The sequence below is a fragment of the Lepidochelys olivacea genome, assembly GCF_965140295.1.
Source record: "Lepidochelys olivacea isolate rLepOli2 genome assembly, chromosome: 27".
Classification (NCBI taxonomy): Eukaryota; Metazoa; Chordata; order Testudines; family Cheloniidae; genus Lepidochelys; species Lepidochelys olivacea.
Window position 1 is genome coordinate 15,832,453 of NC_140437.1, and position 25,562 is coordinate 15,858,014.

The following is a 25,562-nucleotide window of genomic DNA, read 5'->3' on the forward strand; positions in this document are numbered from 1 at the left end:
TTGTCAAGTTTTTTTGTAGGCATCGCAGCAAAGGAGAGTTTATGTAGGGGTTTGCAGGAGGATAGGGAAGTAGCTTTGTGGATGCTTAAAGTGAGGGGCAGCATTGGGGAAAGCAAGAAGGCATTTGTTTGAAAATCTAACAAGTGGGCTATAGAGGCTGCTGTTGGCCAATCGGAGGTAGGTGTCAATATCTCGATCAGTGAATGAAAGATGATGGGATAGGACATTAAAGGCCTTGAAAATTAAGACAAGGACTTTGTTTGATGCAGGGGTCTCCTGTCTCCAAAATTCCTGCTCAAATCATTAGAAACACTTCCTCATCAGAGAGGACAAAGTTGGTTAGTGAATTATCCCAGTGTATGGCCCGTGCTTGAAACACAAACTCTTGAGGAGTAAGAAAAAACCCCCAACTCTCCTTAAAGATGTTAATAATGTTACCGCTGCTTTTTGAATCAGAAGAGTGTCCATAGGACATTCTAGCTTCCTGGTGCCTTTTCTGAGTCTTATCGTCACCCACGGAATTTCTCAAGATAGCAAGTGCTGTTTCTGTTCTCCCTGCTGCTCTTTCTCAAACCCTGTTGTGTTTGGAATTCGAGCATCACCCCTTGAGCAGCACCATAAAACCAATTCTCTCTCTCTCCTGGATTGAGCAGACATCCTGCTACAAAAAGAGAGACTTCAGAGAATATATAAATATGTAATAAAGCACTAGGGTGCTCAATAATTAATCTTTCACACAGAAGAAAGCTTGTGTGGGTTTTTTGGGGGGATTTTTTTTTTAAGCTAAAAAACCCCCCTGGCATGCTACTGTTCCCTCTCCAAACTCCATCCCTGTCTAATGGAACAGGCCTGTGTTGGGAGAATCCAGAAAAGAAATGCATCACATCGGACCTTATAATGAGATTCTAAGATCACTTGCTTATCAGAATTCTACAGTACCTTAACCCGTGCTTGTCCCTGAGCTTTGGAATTCATATCTTTTAGAATTGCTTGGAAACGAAAAGTCCTCTTTCCCTCAGATCTGTTTCTAGTTGGGTTTAATGCAAAATTCAACTTGCTCTTTGCATATCGAAGGGCAAGTGGACTATCGCTCGTTTTCTCTCAGGTGTTCTTAATCAGCGTGTTGGTCTCGCAGCAGATCAAGTCTTCAAAAAAAAAAAATCCACTAAGTAAAGAGGTATATTTTGGTTTTATCTAGGAAGGCGGTGCGCTATTTTAGACAGAGCATGGAGTGGGAACCAGGAATTTCTGAACTCTTAGTCTTGGTTCGTGTTTTCTTGGGCAAGTTACTTCCCATCCCGTATCCCCAGCTGTAAAAAAGGGGGTACCGCTGTTTATGTATCTGGCTGGGGGACGGCGGCTGTGAAGAATTGATGGATGATTGTAAAATACTTGGAAGTTGCAGAGGACTGTAAGTGCAAAGTGTTGTTCAGGCTGAGAACACAATGACACTCTACCGTAGAGAATGGGGCACTGTGTACGTGTCCATATATTATTTAGCACTCACAGATGTCTTAACTTTTTTCAGTTGGAGACTCTTCCCCACCACTCGTAGCGGTGGAAGGCCTTGTTGTTACTGTTTATACAAAGTGACGTCTCTCTTCTAAAGTGCTGCCATTGTCAGAAAGTGACTGTAAAAATGACTTGTAGGGCTCCATGTTTATTCCTTCTCTGGTCCTTCCTATCCTACAATGATCCACACAACTGGGGAACATGGTGGAGCACCATCAGGGTTAGAACACGGTGGCTTCTTGCATATATGGACAGGAAAAAACACATTCGAACCGGGTTAAGGAACATCTTTTATCCTAGGTACCTATCACAGTTACTGGAAAAACTGCACCTCTGAACTGTCCTCGTCTCATCAAGTGCACCTGCTCTCAGGCCTTGAGCCATCACCTGGCTCAGGGGTATCACATGATTCTCCCATTCTGACCAGCCTCGGGATTGCAGGCCCATGGTACTAACTGTGATGGCCTCAGAATATCACACTTAGGGCATGTCTACCCTAGAAACTCCCCACTGCCAGGAGGCCGGCTGCCTCCCCAGCTCCTCACCTCCTCACTGCCAGGAGCCTGGCTGCCCATCCTGCAGCCGGGCTCCCAGTGGGAAGCCGGGAGCCGGGTGGGCGTAGCCCAGCTGGGAGCCATGAAATTGACAAGAATGACAGCCAACAGCTGATATAAGTAACCCCCAGTGTCTACAGGGACACAGCGTTGCCATAACTACACCGATAGAAGCCTTACGTATCTCATGGAAGTGGAGTTATTCTGTCGGTGCAGCAGGGCACTTACATCAGCGGGAGCAAGGCTGTAGTGTGGACGCTGACATAATGACCTTAGGCTCGGGCCCTGCAGTCTTTTCCCTCTGCGAACAATGACTGTGGTTAGTGCAGTGACCAGAAAGCCTTCTCTTGGCAAAAAGTAATTTAGAACAAAGCATTTGAGAGAAAACATTGTGTCTAAGTCTACCCCGAGGCTGGTTATTCCCTGGATGTGGGAGGGCCCAGCTGCTTCAGACTCCCTCTGCGTACTCTCTCTGGCAGCCTGTCTCCATACATAGCTGTTGACAAGTGACTCCCCCTAAAAAGGACTTTAAAACTCTTTTTTCTCTTGCTCTCCAGGCTCCTAGCTTGGGCAAAACCAGACTTGCAGCTTCCTTGGAGACAGGCTCTTTGAAGCTAACAGCTTCAAACAGCTTTGTCTTGTGTCTGCACACTGGGATGTTCTTATCTAGATCTAGTGCACTGCTTTCTGTTTGCTCTTCCCACAGCTCCCTATCAAGCTGGATCATTACAGTCGCACAGGAAATTAAAAAACCCACCGTGGTACTACAGTAACTATCTCGCTGACCAATCATATCGAGCATTCATGAATGATGACACCTCACTGGTTTTTCGATAGCAGTATCACGGTACCTGCCAGGGTTAAACACAGTACTTCACATGATTGCAGCATGGCATTTTCCTGTTGACTACAAGCAAGGGAAAACCTGTTCCAGTGCAACAGGTCACACGTACATCTAAACCAGGTGCTGTAGCACCACCTAACGCCTTCCTGATCCATCTTGCTCCGCTCACAGCTCTATCCTAAATGCCCAGCACGGCCAGCTTTCTCTGGGTGTGACAATGCAGCTGTTCTCTCTGCCTCCTTTAGTCTACGTGCAGCAATAAAGATGCTGCATCGGAGCTTGGCTGTCAGGGCTGTCAATACAGTGGGCAGAATAAAATCCACCTCACTCTGCCGTTCTAACGGGGGTTTTGAAAAAAGGGTCCGTGTAGTCAGTAGCTCTGATTCAGGGAGCGGCGCAGCTACGTGACTTAAACACGGGCAGCGCTTCCGTCCATGGGATGGGCAGCTAATGGCACAAAGTAACGATACCCAAGAGCCATGTGGAACGTTTAGCCCTTGGGGACCATCCATCCCCACTAGACTGACTTGTTCCACCACAGCTGGGTGCCTTGGGATTATTCCTCGGATCCTATATTAAAGGACCCTTTGTTCATATCTCTGCCTCTGCAAAAACATCTCATGTGCCCCTTTCCCCAAGGCCATGCCATCCCGATAGCATCGGTGGCAAAAGCTAAGATTCTGCAGTCAAAGAAGCAAGCAGGCCAGCTTTCTGTGCTGGCAAAGTGTGCTCTGAAGCAGGAGAGCATGGACAGATTTAGTTTGGAGTGAAATTGCGCTTCGTGACCACCAGGACTCTCTTTCAGCCAGACCCTTTGGTGGCACATCCTCGCGCCCCTGAAACGAGTTTGAATGTGGGGTGTGGCAGAAAGCTGGGGGAGGCAAGAGAGGTTCCTGCTCATTTTAACAGGCTCAGAGGACAAGTGTGAAACGGGGTAGGAAAAATAACCCAAACGCTTTCTGCTGCTGATGCAAGAGCTCTCGTAAACCAAAGAGCAAACATTGGCCTCTCCTACCAGGTATTGCTTATAGCAGGGGGAGTTAATTCTGTTGAATTGGGGGTGGGGATGATTTTCAAAGGTGAAGAAGGCAGTGAGGCAGCTGGCTCCCATTTGTGCCCTTGATCATCTCCATGGGATGAATATATTGGAAGCGTCAGTCTCCTGGCTGGATGGATGCACTACAAGGTGGGTAGAAAGTTGGCTAGATTGTAGGGCTCAACGGATAGTGATCAATGGCTCCATGTCTAGCTGGCAGCCGGTATCTGGCGGAGTGCTCCAAGGGTCGGTCCTGGGGCTGGTTTTGTTCAATATCTTCATTAATGATCTGGAGGATGGTGTGGATTGCACCCTCAGCAAGTTTGCGGATGACACTAAACTGGGAGGAGTGGTAGATACGCTGGAGGATAGGGATAGGATACAGAGGGACCTAGACAAATTGGAGGATTGGGCCAAAAGAAATCTAATGAGGTTCAACAAGGACAAGTGCAGAGTCCTGCACTTAGGACGGAAGAATCCAATGCACCGCTACAGACTAGGGACCGAATGGCTAGGCAGCAGTTCTGCGGAAAAGGACCTAGGGGTGACAGTGGACGAGAAGCTGGATATGAGTCAACAGTGTGCCCTTGTTGCCAAGAAGGCCAGTGGCATTTTGGGGTGTATAAGTAGGGCATTGCCAGTAGATCGAGGAACGTGATCATTCCCCTCTATTCGACATTGGTGAGGCCTCATCTGGAGTACTGTGTCCAGTTTTGGGCCCCACACTACAAGAAGGATGTGGAGAAATTGGAGAGAGTCCAGCGGAGGGCAACAAAAATGATTAGGGGACTGGAACACATGACTTATGAGGAGAGGCTGAGGGAACTGGGATTGTTTAGTCTACGGAAGAGAAGAATGAGGGGGGATTTGATAGCTGCTTTCAACTACCTGAAAGGGGGTTCCAAAGAGGATGGATCTAGACTGTTCTCAGTGGTAGCAGATGACAGAAGGAGGAGTAATGGTCTCAAGTTGCAGTGGGGGAGATTTAGGTTGGATATTAGGAAAAACTTTTTCACTAGGAGGGTGGTGAAGCACTGGAATGCGTTACCTAGGGAGGTGGTGGAATCTCCTTCCTTAGAGGTTTTTAAGTTCAGGCTTGACAAAGCCCTGGCTGGGATGATTTAGTTGGGGATTGGTCCTGCTCTGGGCAGGGGGTGGGACTAGATGGCCTACAGAGGTCCCTTCCAACTCTGTTATTCTATGATTCTATGATTCCTAGCTTGGGATCCTTTGGGGCTGCAAGGCAGCAAATAAGAATTGGCTCAGCTAGTAAAGCAAACCAAGCATCCCTTTAAGTGTCTAAAGGTCCCTTCCATCTTCCCTGCAGGTGATATGGTGACAAGCTCGCGGATGTAGTTGTTTCGGCTGAGGATGAGCAAGCCCAGAGACTTGCAGCATGACCTGGAGCGGAGCCTCCCAGCCATTGCGTCCATGAGCACCTCCCTCTCGCAGAGCCAGGGCTTCTCACCGCGCTATTACTTCTCCCCGGAGAAGAGGAAAGCCATCTCGGATGTCAGGAGGACTTTCTGCCTCTTTGTCACCTTCGACCTGCTGTTTGTGTCTCTGCTGTGGATAATTGAGCTGAATGTGAGTTCTGGGCGCTTTCTGATGGGGGAGCAGTGAATGAATCTCCCCTGTTGATTTTGGGATGCCGTCCACCCATTTTAACAGCCCCATTCTGAAACCCTAGGGCCAGGTCCTCAGCTGATTTCCAGGGCACTGCACCACTTCACACCAGTTGAGGATCTGGCCCATAAAGCTGTTACAAACAGAGATCCTCATCCTTTCCCTGGGCTTGGCATTGGGCACATGGTGACTGTGACAGGATCCCCGGGGTGCAGCCTGGGACCGTGGGACTGCTGTGCCTCCTGAACTCTCTCCAGCCTGGCCTGTCTCTCAGCGCCTTGCTAGTGACCAGCAGCAAACTCCTCCAGGTGCTGTGATCACTCATGTGGAGACCCAACACCCAGCTAGATTGAATGAATGCTCCCAGATCCACTCATGAATCACACAGGGAAAGGCCCCAGCCAAACACCCCCACCCCAAATTGGTTCACCACTTCATCAATGGAAAGTGGATATACACCAGCCTTCGCAAAACCTGAGCAGATTTGCCACACACTTCGTACAAACTCACTGGTAAAGATAAACAGTACAACAAATGTATTGACTACAAAAAATAGATTTTTTTAAGTGATATTAAGTGATAGGCAAAAAGTCAGAGTCAGTTACCAAAAGAAAATAAAACATAAGCACCCAGTCTAAACTCTTAACCCTGTTAGATTGGGCAACATCTAGATTAAGCAGTTTTTTCTCACCCCACTGGATATCGCAGTTCATAGTACACCGATTTCACCCTTGAAATCTGGGCCAGTCTTCTCTGTGTCCTTGTTGCTTGCAGCATGGATGGGGGCAGGAGAAAGGTGAAGCAGGGGCCTGCTCTGTTCTATTTTATACCCTCAGTCCCATGTGCTTGGGGAACACACAAGTCCAGGCATGTCTGGGGGGCATTGCTGAGTCTCCAGGCCAGGTTGAAAGAAAAGGAGTACTTGTGGCACCTTAGAGACTAACCAATTTATTTGAGCATAAGCTTTCGTGAGCTACAGCTCACTTCATCGGATGCATTCTGTAGCTCATGAAAGCTTATGCGCCAATAAATTGGTTAGGCTCTAAGGTGCCATAAGTCCTCCTTTTCTTTTTGCGAATACTGACTAACACGGCTGCTACTCTGAAACCTGTCATTAGGCAAGGTTGAGCAATTCCCCTGGTGTGGCCTCCTGCAGGTCATTGAATTGCCCCTCCCTTGCTGGACAATGGCTGTTGATGGGTTGTTTGACACCCTGCTGGGGTGTTGGTTACTTTCCTTGCTGTTGCCTCTGGGGAGCTAATATCTGGCTGATTTCGCCAACTTACAGCGTGTTTTAGTGACAACCATACAACACAATTCTCATAACTTCATAGACATTAATGAGAGTCATTTTTCTATCCATATATGTATTTCAGCAGATCAGAACCTTTCCCCCGATACCTCACACGGCCTGCTTTATATGCAAGATCACAATTCTATATAAATGCGGAACATGGAGGTTACAGGGCACTCCCCCGAGGTACAGAATGTCACAGTGACCTTGCTTGTGATATTAATAAGTGGTCAGAAAAGCAGCATCTCAACAGCTTTGGTGCTACCATCCCAGCTGGAAAAGAGCCTGGTTTGAGATCCTGTGGATAGCTGCATTGCTCAGTCTGAGCAGCAGGTCTGTTCTGACCAACCTCCTCCAGTGCGTCCCCCTTAGTAAAGGGGAACTGATGAACTTTTTGCGAGCCGCTGCCTGTCTCCTGTGTTGTGGTGGTCCCTGCCCGCTGCCGGGTGAAGGGGGATGTCGCATTTTGCAGGGAGAGACTTCTTGCTTACACATTTGCGACTGGGCTTTGAAGCTGCATGTGCTGCTGTCCTATCCTGTTATGGTAGGAGCAGAAAGGAGATGATCAGAGATGCATCTCCAATTCTACGTGCAGCCCTCACCAGTCTGGCCTTATTTATTATGACTGGATCCCCGAGGATATATCAGCTATTATCTTCATGTCCTGTTTACCTCGTTCAGAGTCTGCACTTAACAGTTTGTCTCAGTCCGCAGTTCAGTTCACACCACCCCCCAGAAATGACGTGAGTAGTACTGAGGGTCTGTCTAGGAACCACAGGAGCAAGGAAATTAACAGCCAGTGTTCCACTAGGGCCAATGGGTTACTATAGAAACCCCTTGTGGGACCTGTCCTCTTGTGAATTCCCTTGACCCTGTGGGATTGCCCTCCTCCAGGGCTGGTGGGAGAGGAAGGAGGGGTCTCTTGAATTTTGATTTGCAACGTGACTCATGGAAATAAAGCTAGTGTCCAAGCTACCAAATTATTTTTCAGGATCCAGTTTTGCTCCCAGCTGTGTTAGCTTGTGAGTTGCCCTTAACTGAGACTAAATGATAACCTATGGGCCTTGAGCCCAGGAGCTGTATGTTTGAACATGTTAAGATGGCTCACTTGCACTGCTGTGAAAATTACCAGGTTTGTGCAGTGACTCATGCATCTAAAACGCTCAAATGGTTCTCACTCGCTTGTTGCAATATTGACAACTCATTCAGTTCTCATTAAGTGCACCAGTCACCTGCACACTTGAATTGTCCAAGCACGTCCGTTTCTGAGTGAAAGGAACTCCCCAAACAGTCTTTTTTGTTTCTTCGGGGCAGCAGTGTTTGTTTAAACTTTCATTTTTTTCCAAAAAAAGAACAGGAGGGCTTGTGGCACCTCGGAGACTAACACATTTATTTGCACGTAAGCTGTAGTGCTCCTTTTCTTTTTGCAAATACAGACTAACACGGCTGCCACTCTGAAACTTGCCATTTTTTTCCAAGAAGTTTAGCCCAAAGCCCTCGTCCCTTCCCTCCTGTGGTGAGATCTCCTGTCAAATTCAATCTTTGGTATGAATTTTTAAGCCGTTCCTCTGTGAAACCTGCTGGATTGCCAGCCCGGGAGACAGAACTCCTCTCACCACAGAACAGATACAGCAGCAGTGCAGAATCACTGCTCTCCTCCCATGTGCCCCAGCCCTGATCTATAGGGAACGCTTTTTGGTGGCTGCCTAGTCAGTCCTTGGCCTCTCCAGCAAAAGGGTACGCGTGACAGCAGCGGCTTTTATGATGCGAATGGCTGTCCGCTATGGACAAAGACCCACCAACTGGTTTCTCATAGACCATGAAACAGCTGTCAGAATGTAACAACTTCCAGTCCAGCTGGGCTGTATTCCACCCAATAGCCTGAAGGTGAAAGGCTGGTTCCAATTACTTGAACCATCCAGTCCCTCATAAGCCAAAGTTCCAAGCCTCTAAAAATAGGATTTGTGGTACAAAAATCCCACTGGCAGGCCCTTAACTATGCTCTGAAGCAGAGTTATTTTGACACAATAGATGCTAGACCCTTACTAGCATTCCTGTACAGAACGAATTGGCTTCCTTTTTTCCCCTCTGCCTCAAGCCACAGCACATTTACCTGGGAGTTGACTGATCAGTGCCAACGTCGTCTTCCTTCTTTAGCCCTGGTCTACGCTACGGGGTTAGGTCGAATTTAGCCATGTTAGGTCGATTTTAAAATGAATGCATCTACGCAACCAACCCCGTTCCATCGACCTAAAGGGCTCTTAAAATCGACTTCTGTACTCCTTCCCGGTGAGGGGAGTAGCGCTAAAATCGACCTTGCTGTGTCAAATTTGGGGTAGTGCAGATGCAATTCATCAGTATTGGCCTCTGGGAGCTATCCCAGAGTGCTCCAGTGTGACCGCTCTGTACGGCACTTTGAACTCCGATGCACCAGGAACTTTTGATTTAATTTCCTATTTGGTCAGCGTGGCTAGCTCAGCAGCACAGGTGACCATGCAGTCTCCCCCAAAATTGGAAACGAGCTCCAGCATGGACTGAAAGGGAGACCCTGGATCTGATTGCTCTATAGGGAGAAGAATCTGTGCAGGCCGAACTCTGATCAAAAAGAAATGCTAATATATATTCCAAAATCGCACAGGGCATGGTGGAGAGAGGCTACAACAGGGACACACAGCAGTGCCACGTGAAAGTTAAGGAGCTCAGGCAAGCCTACCAAAAGACAAAGGAGGCAAACGGTCGCTGCAGATCAGAGCCCCATACATGCCGCTTCTATGATTAGCTGCATGGCATTCTAGGGGGGACCCTACCACTACCCCACCACTGTTCGTGGACACCTGCAAGGTCAAAGTCTCACACAACAGGGAGGAGGATTTTGTGGATGAGGAAGAGAAGGAGGAGGAGAATGTGCAGCAGGCAAGCGGTGAATCCGTTCTCCCCGGCAGCCAGGACCTTTTCATCACTCTGGAGCCAATACCCTCCCGAGGCGGGATCCTCAACCCTGAAGCCGGAGAAGGCAGCTCTGGTGAGTGCACATTTGTAACTACAGTACAGGGTTTAAAAGCAATAGTGTTTGTTTGATTTGCCCTGAAGAAATGGGATGCATTCACGGACAGTACAGCTACTGGAAAAGTCTGTTAACATGTCTGGGGATGGAGCCGGAATCCTAGAATATTAGGTTTGAAAGGGACCTCAGGAGGTCATCTAGTCCAACCCCCTCCTCAAAGCAGGACCAATCCCCAATTTTTGCCCTAAATGGCCCCCTCAAGGATTGAACTCACAACCCTGAGTTTAGCAGGCTAATGCTCAAACCACTAAGCTCTCCCTCCCCCCAATCTCCATGAAGCTCTCCTGGAGGTACTCTGAAAGCCTTTGCAGAAGGTTTCTGGGGAGGGCTGCCTTATTTTGTCCTCCATGGTAGGACACTTTACCACACCAAGTCAGTAGCAAGTAGTCTGGAATCATTGCAGCACAAAGCATGTCAGTGAATGGTCCTGGGTTTTGGTCACATTCAAGCAACATTCAGTCTGTATCTTTCTGTGTTAGCCTCAGGAGAGTGATATCATTCATGGTCACCTGGCTGAAATGGGGGAATTTTCGTAAGCGAACAGTCAAAGGACCCTGTTCATGCTGGGTTGTTTGCGCTTGGCTAAAAGGGATCATCCCAGAGAATTCCCATGCGGTGGGGGGAGGGGTGAAGGGATCATCCCAGAGAATAGCCAAATGGTGGGGTGTGGGAAGGTGTGTGCTTCACATCCACCCGAAAACTGCAGCCCTTCCTTTTAAATGTGAAACCGAACCGGCATTGCTTGCTATGGGAAAGGATGGCGCTGCAGTTTGAAACCATTCCCACATGTTATGAAGGTGTAAGAAGCCAACCCCGCGTACCAAAAGGCTTACCATGGCTGCCTGGAAACCGAATTCTGTTGCCCAGCCATTTGTGATGTGTCACCATATCAGCAGGCGCTCAATATAAAAGGCAAAATGCGACCTTCTACCTAAAGCACATGTGCTGTCTGCTGTGAATTGCTTGATTCACTGTGAAAGAGTCTCCCTTTTGTTCTCAGAAATGTATCATCTTAAATTTTACTCTCCCTTTTTATCCCCACCTCCCCTCCCAGGTGCAAATGTTTCTGTGCTCCCCATATCGTCTCCGTCCCTGAGGTTATCGCAGATTAGAAGGCAAAAAAAAATGCACGTGTGATGACATGTTTTCAGAGCTCATGCGTCCTCCCGCACTGATAGGACAGCTTAATGCATGGAGGCATTCAGTGGCAGAGGCCAGGAAAGCATTAAGTGAGCGTGAGGAGCAAAGGCAGGAGGCGATGCTGAGGCTAATGTGGGAGCAAACAGACATGATGAAGCGTCTGTTGGAGCTGCAGGAAAGCCAACAAGAGCACAGACCCCCGCTGCATCCATTGTATAACCTCCTGCCCTCCTCCCCAAGTTCCATATCCTCCTCACCCAGATGCCCAAGAACGCGGTGGGGAGGCTCCGGGCACCCAGCCACTCCACTCCAGAGGATGGCCCAAGCAACAGAAGGCTGTCATTCAAACAGTTTTGATTTGTAGTGTGGCTACAATAAGCAATGTGGCTTTGTCCTTCCCTTCTCCCACACCCCACTCCACCCAGGCTACCTTGTCAATTATCTCACTTCTTTTTTTAATTAATAAAGAAAGAATGCATGGTTTCAAAACAATAGTTACTTTATTTCCTTTGCCAACTGTGATCGAAGGGGGGAGGGTGGTTGGCTGGCTTACAGGGAATTAAAATCAACAAAGGGGGCAGGTTTGCAGCAAGGAGAAACACACTCAACTGTCACACAGTAGCCTGGCCAGTCATGAAACTGGTTTTCAAAGCCTCTCTTGATGCATAGCGCGCCTAGCTGTGCTCTTCTAATCGCCCTGGTGTCTGGCTGCTCAAAATCAGCCACCAGGTGATTTGCCTCAACCTCCCACCCCATCATAAATGTCTTCCCCTTCCTCTCACAGATATTATGGAGCACACAGCAAGCAGCAATAACAATGGGAATGTTGATTGCGCTGAGGTCTAACATAGTCAGCAAACAGCGCCAGCGAGCTTTTAAACATCCACAGGCTCATTTTACCACCATTCTGCACTTGCTCGGCCTATAGTTGAACTGCTTCTTACTACTGTCCAGGCTGCCTGTGTACGGCTTCATGAACCATAGGAGCAAGGGGTAGGCTGGGTCCCCAAGGATAACTATTGGCATTTCAACATCCCCAATGGTAATTTTCTGGTCTGGGAAGTAAGTCCCTTCTTGCAACTGTTTGAAGAGCCCGGAGTTCCTAAAGATGCGAGCGTCATGCACCTTTCCCAGCCATCCCACGTTGATGTTGGTGAAACGTCCCTTATGATCCACCAGTGCTTGCAGCACCATTGAGAAGTACCCCTTGCAGTTTACGTACTAGTTGGCAAGGTGGTCTGGTGCCAAGATAGGGATATGCGTTCCGTCTATCGCTCCACCCCAGTTAGGGTACCCCATTGCAGCAAAGCCATCCAGTATGACCTGCACATTTCCCAGAGTCACTACCCTTGATAGCAGAACTTCAGTGATTGCCTTGGCTACTTGGATCACAGCAGTCCCCACAGTAGACTTACCCACTCCAAACTGATTCCCAACTGACTGGTAGCAGTCAGGCATTGCAAGCTTCCACAAGGCTATTGCCACTCGCTTCTCAACTGTCAGGGCAGCTCTCATCTTGGTATTCCTGGGCTTCAGGGCAGGGGAAAGCAACTCACAAAGTTCAAGGAAAGTGGCCTTAATGCATGCAAAAGTTTCGCAGTCACTATGAATCATCCCATACCTGCGACACTATGCGGTCCCACCAGTCTGTGCTTGTTTGCCGGGCCCAGAATCTGTGTTCCACTGTATCAACCAGCCCCACTGCCGCTATGATATCCCAATTGCCACAGCCCGTGCTTTCAGGAACGTCTGTGTCCATGTCCTCATCACAATCGTCCTCATGCTGGCATCTCTTAGCCCGGTTCTGCACATTCTCCAGGATAATGTGCAAGGGGTTTACAATGCTCACAACAGCAGCAGTGAGCTGAGCAGGCTCCATGCTTGCCATGGTATGGCGTCTGCACAGGTAGCCCAGGAAAAAAGGTGCGAAACGATTGTCTGCTGTTGCTTTCATGAAGGGAGGGGCGACTGATGACATGTACCCAAAACCACCCGCGACAATGCTTTTGCCCCATCAGGCATTGGGAGCTTAACCCAGAATTCCAATGGGCAGCGGAGACTGCGGGAACTATGGGATAGCTATCCACAGTGCACCACTCTGTTAGTCGATGCTAGCCACGGTATTGAGGATAAATTCCGCCGACTTAATGCGCTTAGTGGGGACATACGCAATCGACTGTATAAAATCGATTTCTAAAAATTGACTTCTATAAAATTGACCTAATTTCATAGTGTAGACCTAACCTTAGTGTACTTCTCTGTTAGCGTTGGAATGCCTGTTAATAGGTATCATCTGAGAACAGATCTGAAGTAGTCTTGAAGAGATCTTGTATGGAATAACTTGTAAAAGAAAAGGAATATTTATGTAGACAACGCCCTGTGGAAGCATCATCAATCACACAACCTTCCGAGTTCTTTCTTCGTCAATGGTCCTTTAAGAAAATCAGTTGGTTTTTTTTTTTTCAATCCCATTCACACGCTTCCAATAACTGGATCCGAAAAGAAAATGTTTGTTTGAAATCCTGCAGGTCAAAGTGGCTGCTTATTCCGTGAGTGTGGGATTGCAAGAGGTCCTTGGTTAGCATCAGGAATCAAGTGGAAAAAAGACACACAAGCAGTTTTCTTAAGGAAGCTGGTTTTCAGTGACTGAGATTTTTGTTTTTAAATCAGTGGGTTTAAATCAGTGGGTGTTTTTTCAATACCTTCTAGTACCTAAGCACTTTCTTAAAGCATCTACATGCTGTTCCTGCTCTGTGTTACTTGCATGTGAAACAGACAGTGAAATGGAAGTGAAATGAAGTGTTGCATACGTTCATGGCTAAACATTTGCTGATGAGTCCACTTACGCATTCAGCAGACAGCCCTGATACCTAACTTGAGCTAACTAATGTTTTAAACAGAACTGTCTGATTTTTATCCTCTTTAGTTTATCTCTGCACTCAACATTTCTCTGTTTCTATTCTCTCTAACCCTCAGACCAACAATGGCATTCAGAAGAACTTGGAAATCGAAATCATTGAGTACCAGTTTAAAACCTCATTCTTTGATATATTTGTAAGTATGCTAAAAAGCCAAAGGGAAAGACATTTCTCTCTAAGATAGAGGCAAGATGGCTTAATGGATAGGGCACTGGACGGGAATTCAGAAGCCCTAATTTCTGTGCCTAGCTCTGCCACTGACCTGATGAGGGACCTTGGGCCGTTCACCTCCCACCTCTTGTCTTGACTATTTAGCTAGTCCATGCCTGAAGATCTTACTGTGGCTTGCTCTGTCAGTGTGGCACCCTGCATGATCAGTTCGGCGTGAGTGTAACAGAAATAATAATTACTCTCTCCTTATCTGTGCCTCTCTTGTTTTTTAAAGGTCTTGGCTTTTTTCCGGTTTTTTGTGTTACTTCTGGGCTATGCACTCTTAAAACTGCGCCACTGGTGGGTCATCGCGGTAAGGAATCCATTTTCTGTTGTTGATGTATTGGACTTTGTCTCTCTTTAAACTGAAGCTGGCATGTAGATGTGTGTAACCATCTTCCCTTTTCCAGTTCACTACACTGGTGTCCAGTGCCTTCCTCATCGTGAAGGTCATCCTCTCGGAGGTCAGTTGCTCTCAAGAGCTCTAATGGGAGATTTTGTTTTGTCTCATGGTGTGACTTCCCTGCTTGTGTAAACTCCCTGTGGTTTTCTTTTTCTCCCCCAGCTGCTAGCCAAGGGGGCTTTTGGGTACTTACTTCCCATCGTCTCTTTCGTTATCGCCTGGCTAGAAACTTGGTTCCTGGATTTTAAAGTCTTATCTCAGGAGGCGGAAGAGGAACGATGTAAGTCACTTTCCCTTTTCACGGCTGGAGCAAACAAACCGGCCGGGGCTTTGGCAGCAGCTTGTCACCAGGTGGTGTGTGGGAACCAGGATTAAAAGTGATCTCCAGGCAGGTTGTGGAGATCAGTTGCCTCGTCTGACTTGATTATGGTCAAGGGAGACCATACCAACTACTAAAAGGACCCTTACTGTAAAGAAGACAGGTAGAACGAGAACCAGTGGCTGGAAGTTTAAAGTCGGGCCAATTCAAATTAGAAATAAGACCTCACTGTTTAACAGTGCTGGTGATTAGCCACTGGCACAGTCTCCCAAGAGCAGAGTTGGGACCGCATGCCCTTCTGGAAGAGATGCTTTAGCCAAACCCTTGTTGTTGGGATCAACACAGGGGAGACTGGCTGAAATTCTCCAACCTGGGCTATATAGGAGCTCATGTGCTCATCCCAAGGTCCCACTCTGACCTGTAACTCTCCAGTTCTCGTGGCCGTGGTTGCAAAAGGAGCTTCTCCTCTCGCTCTCATCTTCCCAACCAGAAGAGTGTAGGGGGGGAAATGGCGGCGTCTAAACCAGGAAGAATTTGTCTAGTGAGACTTGATCACAAATGTATTGGTGGGCTGGGAAAAACCAGAGGATGTTTGGGTCTTGTGAGGAGGTTTTAAGATGAAAAATGAGCAAGTGTTTAATGCCTCTATTGGATTAAGAGCGTGTTCTGGATTGCTTCGAGGGAAAGCTCTTATTTAATTAGGCGCTTAATCACCTTTGGATTTGACAGGGAAAAGAGTTCATTGATCTCCATGCAGATAAAGTGCTATGTCTGAAATGAAAAGTGAGGGAGCAGGGACTGAAAGCTCCTTCTAGGCTGGGCTGTGTGTCCCAGAGACAGCCCGGCTCCCAGTACTGAGCTGTGTTCCAAGCATTAGATAACTGGGTAGCTTAACTTGGAGGAGGAAGGACATGGATGAATGTTAGGAGTAAACTCTGGCTTCTGTATATGTTTACAATTTGTGTCTCTTGGTTCCCTAGGGTACTTGGCAGCGCAGGCCGCAGCCTCCCGCAGCCCTCTGCTCTATTCTGGAGCCCTTTCTGACGGGCAGTTCTATTCCCCTCCGGAGTCCTTCGCAGGTGACGAATGTTTTTGCCTCTTCTTGGCATGCAGTGACCTTTGTATGTGGGTTGAGTTGCTTTCTCAGCTCGTTCCGCTTGCAGGATCCCCTGGGTTTCCTTTTCCCTGTTATTGCCTCTCAAAGTTCCTCGCTGAGCTTTCCCTAATTAGATCGACCTTTTGAGCAGTGTTACAGTACAGTGCCACGAACTCCCCTCTGCTTCCAGCGTTGGGGGCACATTATGTTGTGTAGCTGCTTTTGTGCCCAGCTGTGGGATCAGAATGAGATTGTCAGGAGGTGGAAAAGTAGCCACCTACTTTGCATTTGATGCCTGACTTTCCTGTGCTATCAAAATCCATTCTCAGCTGTGTTTCAACCAAAGCTCCAGGCCTCAGGACACAGGGTTTGAAATGCAAAGTCTGAGGTTGCTCTGGGAAGAGCAAAGGCCTTACCCTGGACACCCAAAAAGCTAGTGTGAACTGCACAGCTTGCTGCAGAAAAGGGTGTTAACCTGGTGGCTTTGGTACATTTTCAGAGGGGATGGCACTAGGGCTGGGGGATTGGAGCATTTCCCATTGTAACCACTCTCGCTTTTCCTATACGAGAACACACCGACTATCCTGCATGGATCTGTGCATTTGGAGAGTGAAGTGGAAAGGGAGGGAGGGCTGACCCGATGAGGGCCCTCCCCTTCATAAAATCATACCAGCAGGATCTCTAGCTTCCTCACAACTCTGCAGGATCTCTAGCGTCCTCACAACTCTGTACCTTTCTTTAGGATCGGATAATGAGTCTGATGAAGATGATGTGGGGAGGAAAGCGTTAACAGCCCAGGTAAATGGAGGAGCGGTGATCTTGCCATTTTAGAGACCCACTTTTGCCCCTGTTGGTTCTGAGCATCTCTCAATGTCTGGTTCTGATGGCTGTCCAATGCATGTTGATATGAGGGTCTGTAATTAGCTAATTACTCCAGCACATACCCATCAAGGTGCTGAATAAATCAAGGGGTTAAAGATCCTGTCCCCTTTCTTCTTCTCCTCTCAGAACCGAAGGTCACAAAATGTTATTTGCTGCCAAGAAACATGGGCAAATCATTCCCTTAGCTGAGCGATGTTGCTCAGGTGCTCTGGGAAAAACAGGTCTGACTCAGTATCCAGTCACCCCTCATTACTGGGAATCATTCGTCTCGTGTGCAGCATCAGTTACTTTCCCCTTCACCCCCCGTCCTGTAGTTAGCTTTTAAAGGCGTCTGTGGCCCTGACAGCAGCTTGTCTCCTTCCTGCTCCCTCCAGTTTCCTTGGTTCTTACTGGTTACCTTTGCTGAAGGAGGAAGGGGGTGTTGACTCCACTATCCTGTCAAATTCCAGCATGGGTAACAGCCTTCTCCCTCCCTAACATCCCATCAGCGTTTCACTTGGACACAGGATTCTTCACGTTGTTTCCAAAACAGCGGGGTAGCTAAGCAGTTGCTGTTTCACCCCAGAGGTGGCTGCAGCTCCGTGGGAGTAGAAGTGATCTCATTGTGGCTTGTACCATTTCATCTGGCAAAAATGGTGGGGACTCTCTCAGAAGGAAAGGTATCACAACTGTGGAGAGACACAGCTAGTGTGTCAATGACACACCTAGGGCTAGAATTCTGGCCTGCCAGGTGCAACACGCTTGCCTCTGCCACCCGAGTGGAAGGAGGATATCTGTAGCAGGTGCAGTAGTGGAAAGTCCCTTCCTCTTTTGTTCAGCCACGAGGAGGCAAAATCACTCATTTGCACGCTCAGGATCATTAGTAAAGGGAGCAGTAAATAGATCACGTTTTCTCCTAGGAGAAGGAATATGTTCAGCAAGGCAAAGAAGCAATGGAGGTTGTGGATCAAATCCTAGCCCAGGAGGAAAACTGGAAATTCGAAAAAAACAATGCAAGTATTTCCCTTCTTTGCCTGCAGAAAGCATGGAGGGGTTAGCACAGACTGCAGAACGGTGGGGCTTTCCGAACCTGGTTACGCCATGAAAAATTAACAAGCGTTACAATGACATGATTGAATTAGGAATCTTATTCCAGTTCAGTTAAATGTAAATCGCCTCTTATTTAATTAGACGTTCAATTACCTTCCTGTTTGACAGGAGAGGGAACCCATCAGTCTTTCCCCCCAGCCACAGGCGGGTGGAGGAGTGTGGTTAGCCTTTAATTGCAGTTATGGTGTGGAACTGCAGATGACTGAGTGGGAAAGGATCAAAGACATTTGTTGGTAAAATAAGGGAGTGAGTGGTGCCATCTTGAAAACCACCATACCCAGCATTAAGGGAGCTGTCACATGCAATAGACTCCTCCCCTTTGCTACGCATCCAGCTACAGATTCATCCCATTTCTGTGTCTTGTCACGTGTATGCCACAGCGTGTTGCATTCTGTCTGCAGCCATCTGTACATGTGGATTTTTGGAAGCGTGTTAAAATTCAGCTGGAGACAGTCTTCACTTCCTGTTCTAAACTTGCTGCGGACTGTTGATCTGTACTTTTAAAAGGTCCCGCCATGGAGGGGGTTGCGTTTCAGGGCTGACTCTAGCCATGGCAGTGGGTCTGCCCGTTGTGCAGCTTGGCTCATGACACAAGTCTCAAATGTGCTTGGAGATCCTGGGGTGCAAGGTGCGACCGGCGTGTAAAGGATTGTGCATGTGAAATGTGACTTGACTCTCTCTTGCGCAGGAGTTTGGCGATGTTGTTTACACCATTGAAATTCCTTTCCATGGCAAGACCTTTATTTTAAAGGTAAGGACTTCTGGCCTCTACCTCCTTGCTTGGTAAATTGCAGCTTTGTTGTAGGGGCATAATCCCCAGGCAGTAACTCTGCTTAATGCCCAGCACAGCTGGTCCCTCATGCTCTTCTGTGGCTCCAGAAATACGGGTTAAACTGCAAAGCCCGTTCTACTTGTTGGTGGGACTTTCAGTAACACAACTCTGCTGCATGCTTACACTGAGCTCTGTTCTACAGCCTGGATAACGCCCGGGCTTGCCATCTAAAACTAGATTGATCCAACCCCCCACAAATACGCTGGGGTCCAATGGCAGAAAGCTGGACCAGGTGACGAAAGAATCCTGTTCCAACCACAGCTTCCAGAACTACAATAAGATAGCAACTGCCCGTCCACCAAGATCAGGGTTGATCCCACTTCAGATGCAATCTGGCATTAACAGATGTTGTTAGGAAGTGACTCACTGTAGTGGTTTGGCTATAAACAATCTCTTAGTGAAGGCCTATTGCCGTGGTGACTTTTCTTTGTGTCGGTACATATGTTGCCAGAACTGCCCATGAAAAGACTCTAATGAACGGAGATCTGGGTGACCCCATGTTACTGCATTATCCCTCTGCCTCTAAAGACTCACACGAGACTGCAGATGAAGGCGAGTGTTTCATTTTTGCTGACGCTCTTAGTAGCCTTCCATGAACCTCCTGAAACAGCTGCCCGCTTCAGTATAAGCGGTAGACGCCAGAGTAGCCCAGGGGTGGAATAGCTGGCATTGCTCTGTTCAGGATGGAGGTACGCTATTCCTGTCTGCACTGTCTGGCTCCAGCCAGTTCTTCTGCTATCGCTTCTCATGAGCACTTGTTTCACTCAATTGGTTGTCCCTTGTGATCTTTATCTTGTGCTGTTGAATACACGCTCCAGGGAAGGCAGCTGGGGCAAACTGAACTGTCAAGTCCTTTTCTCAGGCCTTCATGCAGTGTTCTGCTGAAACAGTCTACCAGGAGGTGATTCTCCAACCTGAGAGGATGATCCTGTGGAATAAAACAGTGGCAGCTTGCCAGGTAAGTGCTTTGTGATGGTGGCATTTTAATAACCCTCTGGAGTTGGAACTTCGCAGCACAGAACCTACTGCATGCCGTGCCTGGCCCTACAGGAGCTGGAGGCATGGCTGCATTTGAATACCGATGCATTGCTCATCCAGGCGGTCTGAACGTTCTGAAGTAGCTAGTTGCACCAAAAGCCTGTCTGTACGAAAGCCCTAGGGAGGCACAGAGCCAAGGTCATTCTCGCTGCCCTGGCTTGGAGGAGCTTACTCACCCTAGGCAGTTGCTGTGTCCAGGATGCGAAGGAAATGCCTGCTCGTTATACAGAAGGGCAGAGCAGACCATTCTCAACACCAGAAGGTGAACGTGGTCATGCTAATGCTGAACTCTCCAAGGCTTGTATTTGTCAGATCTGCCGCTAAAGGCTCTTCACTTGTTTTGGATCCATGGGCAATTTTGAGGGAGGCTCCTTATTCCTAGCTGTTGGCATGTACAGATCCACAGGCAGGTGAGAGGAAACATCTCTTCTTCTGTCCTCCTTTCACTCAGATCTTACAGCGGGTTGAAGATAACACCATTGTCTCGTACGACATTGCAGCAGGGGCTGCAGGTGGTGTAGTGTCACCCAGGTGAGTTTATTCCGCTCCGGAGCCTAGTCCACCAAGCACCTAGAACACATCAAGGAGATTTTGTGTGAGGGAGCTCCAGGCCAGCCATCTTACTCATGAAACATACCATGGGTCCAAGAGGGCATTTCTACCTGCCCTATGGGTGGGTAACATAGTGTAGTATGTAGTGTAATGACTTGCCCAAGGTCCTATGCCAAAATCGATAGTCAAGCCAGGATGAGAACCAGGAGTCTTGGCTCCAAGCCTCTGTGTGAGTCACTGAATACCTGGTCTGTCCCGTTAATAACCATAAATGTACATAGTGTCTCCATGTTAAAATATTTTTGCCACACCTTTTCCATAGGAGTAGATTGAATGTTGGACCTTCCATGTCTGTGCTGTCCTAAAGCTCCCATGCAGACCCCACAGCAGTTGATTTCCCCTTTATTTATGTAGGGACTTTGTAAACGTGCGTCGCATTGAAAGAAGACGAGACCGCTATATTTCCTCAGGGATGTCAACCACTCACGGTTTGAAGCCTCCGCTGTCCAAATACGTCAGGTACGAATTTGGGTTTTGGCTTGGGGAAATGTCTGATTTTTCTTGTAGCACACACTGCTGTATAATAGACGTTCAGTGCACACAGACGCTTGAGTTTAAAAAAAGGGTGGGGGGGCGTTTCTTGTCGCTGTTTAAAGGAAACTGCCACTTTACAAAACCTCTGGCAGCCTGTCTGTCTGCAGAACTGTATTCTACTTCCTGTGTTCCTCTTCCTTTGTTTAAAGAACAATTGGTATGGAATCATCATGTTACTTAGGAGGTCAGCAGCAGCTCGGGTTGAGGCAGTGGGGGCAGGGTAGGGGGGGGACAACAGATCAAAAACCCTGACCGACTCCACATCCCATCACTGTGGAATTAGCTCTCGCACGGGGACAGTTGCAGCTTCAAAGGGGGAATAAGCAGCTGAACTCATCATGTGTGTTGTTTGTTATGTGTGTGCCCTTTTGTTCTCTCATGCCTGGCCGTAGTTTTAATAAAGGCCTAGGGCACAGAGAGACGGAGCAGGAGGTGTGAACAGAGAGCCCTTCAATACGGAGCCTCTCTCAAAGCACTGGCCAAGGTCTCTGGCATTTCTCTACTCCAAACTACAGTGGCCGGCTGCCTTGTGATGCATTAATTGGGGTCTGAATCTCTTCCAACAAGGCCTCTTTGTTACAGTCAGGCTGTGCCGCAGGTGGCTAGTGACCAGCTCAGCTGCTTCTCTTACTGACTTTGTTTTTCAGAGTAATCTGATTAAAGTAATTGACATTTAACTCACAGGCTCAGTAACTGCCTCAGTCTATTTAGGTGCTGGGGCTTTTCAGGCCTTGAGAATCCTTTTAAGGCCATATCCAGCAGAAATATACGTAGTGTCGCAAAGCAGGAACGTGGTAACACGTGTCTCCTTTTAAACATATCTGGATGGATGGGGCCTTTCGCCTCTTAGTCACAAATCCGGCATGTATCAGTAGGGATCTGTTGGTATCTGCCCCTGCTAAGCAGACCAAGAGGCGTGAAGAGGAAGCTGCCCATGCAGTACCTGCCCTGACCATAAAGGGTTTCATTTGCCACAGCTCTCTTTTCACCAGCACCAGCATTCAAACTGGGTTTGCCTTTCAATATCCAGCAAAGGTAGCACTGGTGAGATGGGCCCCACCAGCAGTCTCCGGAGCAGTGGTTCTCAACCTGCAGCTGTGGCCCATGGAACATCCTCACTGCCATCCAGTGGAGACCTGCATATGGGGCCCACAATGATAAACAGGTTGAGAATCACTGCTCTGGAGGCTGAAGGCGCCCCCAGCCGGTATAGAGAGGAGCCTGCTCGGCCCATCCATGTCTGTGTCTCTGCTGTTGCCAGTGGAGGTAGCAGGGCATGTTGTGATGCCTACTACCCCCCCCTGCCACCCCCAGTCCCTTCACACAGGCCACTGGACCTCGCTTTACTCTTCCAGTGGGAAATAAAAGCTGAAGGTGCAGCATGAGCGGGAATCTCCACATGGCAGCTGAAGATGCGGCGTTCTCTCTGGCAGCAGAGCTAGCGAGCTCCTGCCCGGTTTGTTTCCCGGTTAGGTTTGCCCAAGGCCTGCTCCAGCTCTGACCTCCTGCCTCTCGGCGCACCCAAGCGCAGTGACGGATCATTCGAACGTGCCGCTGGCTTTGTGCTGCATGGGCGCATTCGGGATCCCGGCTGCCTGCCTGTGTATCTGCCCAGTAGCGTACATGTATGTGACATGAAGTCTGCAGAGCCTCATGCTGTGCTGTTCCTTTTCCCAGGGGCGAGAACGGGCCAGGAGGCTTCATTGTACTGAAATGTGCCAGCAATCCCAAAGTGTGCACCTTCCTCTGGATCCTCAACACGGACCTCAAGGTAAAGTGGGTTCCACGTCGGCGTGTGCCTCGCACCCAGCACAGCCGGGGCTCCCCAGAGCACAAGCTGGAGAATCTGGCTCACGGCTCTGCCAGTATTCGCAAGCAGTGAGATCTTGTCTTGCCGTCCCAAAGCTTGCCCACCCTTGTGTCCGTTGCTGCCAATAACCTGTAATAGAAACCGCCTCCCCTCGCATGGAGCAAGGCGCCTTGAACACGTCGAGTGACTCCGAGCTGGAGTTATTGGCTACACTGCTGTGTTTGGTCCCTGCTGTCTGCTCGGGCAAGGGCAGCATACAAAAGAGCTGCCAGCCGGGGTCAGGTGCCGGGGGCTGGTGGGAGGTGAGAAGAGACCCGGCCTGCTGAGCACTCACATTGTTGACGGGGTAACCCTCTGCTGCAGCAGGGAAGCACAAAGTCCTCATTCATCGGAGCGCTTGGCCTGCGCCATCTCCCCCCGCCCCCTCCAAGAGAAGTCAGTCAGCTATTCTGTTGCTCATCACATGACTGAAAAGCACTTCCAAAATCAACCGTCCTGCTAGGGAATCAAACTGGGGGATAGAGCTGAGAGCAGCAGAAACCAGCTGCGCCTCTCACTCGGGCTGTTGGGCCCAGAGCTTTGTGTCTGGGTCTCCTTTATAGGAACTGGCTCTGAAGAAATCAGCTGTTTGCAATGGGGAGTGAAAACCTGCCTAGTTCTGTGAGACAGGCCCTCAGCCACTGCTCTCTGCTGCCTGTGAGGAAGAAACTTCTGTAGCAGCCAAGCTATTCATAATTGTCCATTATACAGCTCTCACCTAACCCCGAGGCATCTGGGGCTAGCCACTGTCTGAGACTGGCTACCGAGCTAGGTGGACCCACTGGTCCAGCCCTCCTGGCATATCCTGTGTCCCTGAAGAAATGCCCGTAAAGAACGGCCTTTAGTGTTGTTCTTTTTGACCAACGTCTAATGCAACAGGGTCCTGGTCAATGACAGGCTACCGGGGTGGTACGGCAGTGCAAATATTTCATAGTACCCTGCAGAACGGTCGCCCACCAAACACCCTCTCAGCCCCTTCCATGCAGTCCCCACGGGGAGAGGCTGGCAAAATCGGCCTTGCCGCATGCCCTCAAAGTTACAAGAGCTGGGCCTTGGTGGGGATCCACACGGGATCCCGTGGTGAATTATTACTACTATTGATGATCTGTTTTGCAGTAGCGTGTAGGAGCCACGGTCACAGACCAGCACCCCACTGCGCAAGGCATTGCACTGCACAAACACAGGAGACAGGCTGCCCCTGCCTCCCCTTCCACCCACAGCCCCCTGCCATTGGGCGAGGACTGGCTTGAATGCCACTGCCGATGGCTACTGCAGCAGTATGGCACAGGGCAGCTGAGGACCCAAACCATGCGGGGTTTTTTATAGACATCAAAACACTTGAAGTTACACCCAAAAGCAGCTCAAAGCAGTTGGGAGCTGTCACTGCTCTTTGCTGTGATTCTCGCCAATCCGCCAGACAGGGCCTGTCCTGTTACCGCACTGATGCAGTTGTTTAAAAAAAGCTCTGAGATGCTCTGGTGAAACCCATCACTCAGTGAAACCCATCTCGAGCAGCCACAGAGACCTGTGCTGGAAACATGGTGGTGGCTTCAAGTGGGACAAAACGAGCAGTGCCTCCGAGAGACGATCCGGAGCGCAGCTTTCCCTAGGATTCAGATGCAGGATAGGAACTATGTACAATCTTAGCCAGCAAAATAAACCCCTGTGTTCCGGTTTGTTGTTTCTCTGTAGGGTCGGCTTCCCCGTTACCTGATCCATCAAAGCCTGGCAGCTACCATGTTCGAGTTTGCATTCCACCTGCGGCAGCGGGTCAGCGAGGTGTCGGGCAGGCCTTGAGCAGCAGCTCGTGACCCTCCACGGGACATCCCTTTGCCCTCTCTCCTTAACAGAGTGGGGAACAACTTCCAAGAAGCCGGAGCGAGCCTGCCACGGAGCTGCCTGCGCTTGGAATGCAGACCTCTTCCCTCCCCGCAGGGAGGGCTGCACCAGACCATGTACCAGGGAGGTGGCTATCACTGCAACAATGCTAACTGGAGCAACCTTTGCAGGAATGCAGAAAGGGGGGTGGATGCCTTGAGAGGCCCGAGGGATGCCTCAGTCCCTCCCCACTCCCGCAGATCCCTTTCTCTTCACCCCTCCAATCAAGGATCAAACTAACTGAGCAGCTCTGGGAATCAGTGGAGACTTTTGTGATTTAAACATGTGCCAAACCCCTTTATTGATCACTTTGTTTTCCCTCGCCATACCCAGCGGAGGTGGCCGTTTCTGGCTGGATAAGCCCACCACTGCCCCAATATGTCTCCTGTCCTTTTTTAAAAAATTTCTGATAATGGTGTATGACTTTCATTGGTCTGGAGCTCCTGTATTTACCTAAATGCCTTGTGGAGGAGAGGGAAGGGCAGGGCCAGGCATCCCTGTTCATTTTGCTGCTGGAGAATGGTTAAAGTGGGAAATGGAGGAACTCTCGGCACCAGGTGCATGTGACAGCCTTTGCTTCTGATCTGCTGACAGGCATTGCTTTACATGGCATGACTGGTAGCTCACACCCTGTGGGCACTTGGCTACCCCTTGTCATTCCTCAGCTGCCAGGGAGCACACTGATAAAGGTGTCGCCAGGCAGTGGCAGATTAGTTTAGGCACGTGTGGTCCACAAAAGGCTGTGAAATATACCCAGGGCAGAGTCTCTGCAAGTCTAGAATAGCTCTGCAGCCCCAGCTGTGGGCATATCTGGATCTCTGATGTGACTGGG

At 49.0% G+C, this 25,562-nt stretch overlaps 1 protein-coding gene across 6 annotated transcripts in view; it reads left to right on the forward strand.

Moving 5' to 3' along the window:
• Positions 1-25,159, forward strand: part of STARD3 (StAR related lipid transfer domain containing 3) — a 39,264-nt gene extending 14,105 nt beyond the window's left edge. For 3 of the 6 annotated variants that reach the window (XM_084615776.1, XM_084615778.1, XM_084615777.1), the window contains exons 2-15: positions 5,274-5,533; positions 14,047-14,124; positions 14,434-14,511; positions 14,609-14,662; positions 14,764-14,881; positions 15,901-15,999; positions 16,759-16,814; positions 17,798-17,890; positions 18,676-18,738; positions 19,670-19,777; positions 20,309-20,388; positions 20,824-20,928; positions 22,681-22,774; positions 24,545-25,159. In XM_084615776.1, coding sequence (XP_084471902.1) covers positions 5,318-5,533; positions 14,047-14,124; positions 14,434-14,511; positions 14,609-14,662; positions 14,764-14,881; positions 15,901-15,999; positions 16,759-16,814; positions 17,798-17,890; positions 18,676-18,738; positions 19,670-19,777; positions 20,309-20,388; positions 20,824-20,928; positions 22,681-22,774; positions 24,545-24,649 — 1,347 coding nt within the window. In that variant the 5' untranslated portion in view covers positions 5,274-5,317 and the 3' untranslated portion in view covers positions 24,650-25,159. Of the gene's footprint in view, positions 1-5,273; positions 5,534-9,661; positions 9,889-14,046; positions 14,125-14,433; positions 14,512-14,608; positions 14,663-14,763; positions 14,882-15,900; positions 16,000-16,758; positions 16,815-17,797; positions 17,891-18,675; positions 18,739-19,669; positions 19,778-20,308; positions 20,389-20,823; positions 20,929-22,680; positions 22,775-24,544 lie in introns of those variants that run through there. The other 3 variants (XM_084615781.1, XM_084615780.1, XM_084615779.1) reach the window with 3 other exon arrangements.
• The last annotated feature ends 403 nt before the right edge of the window (positions 25,160-25,562 follow it).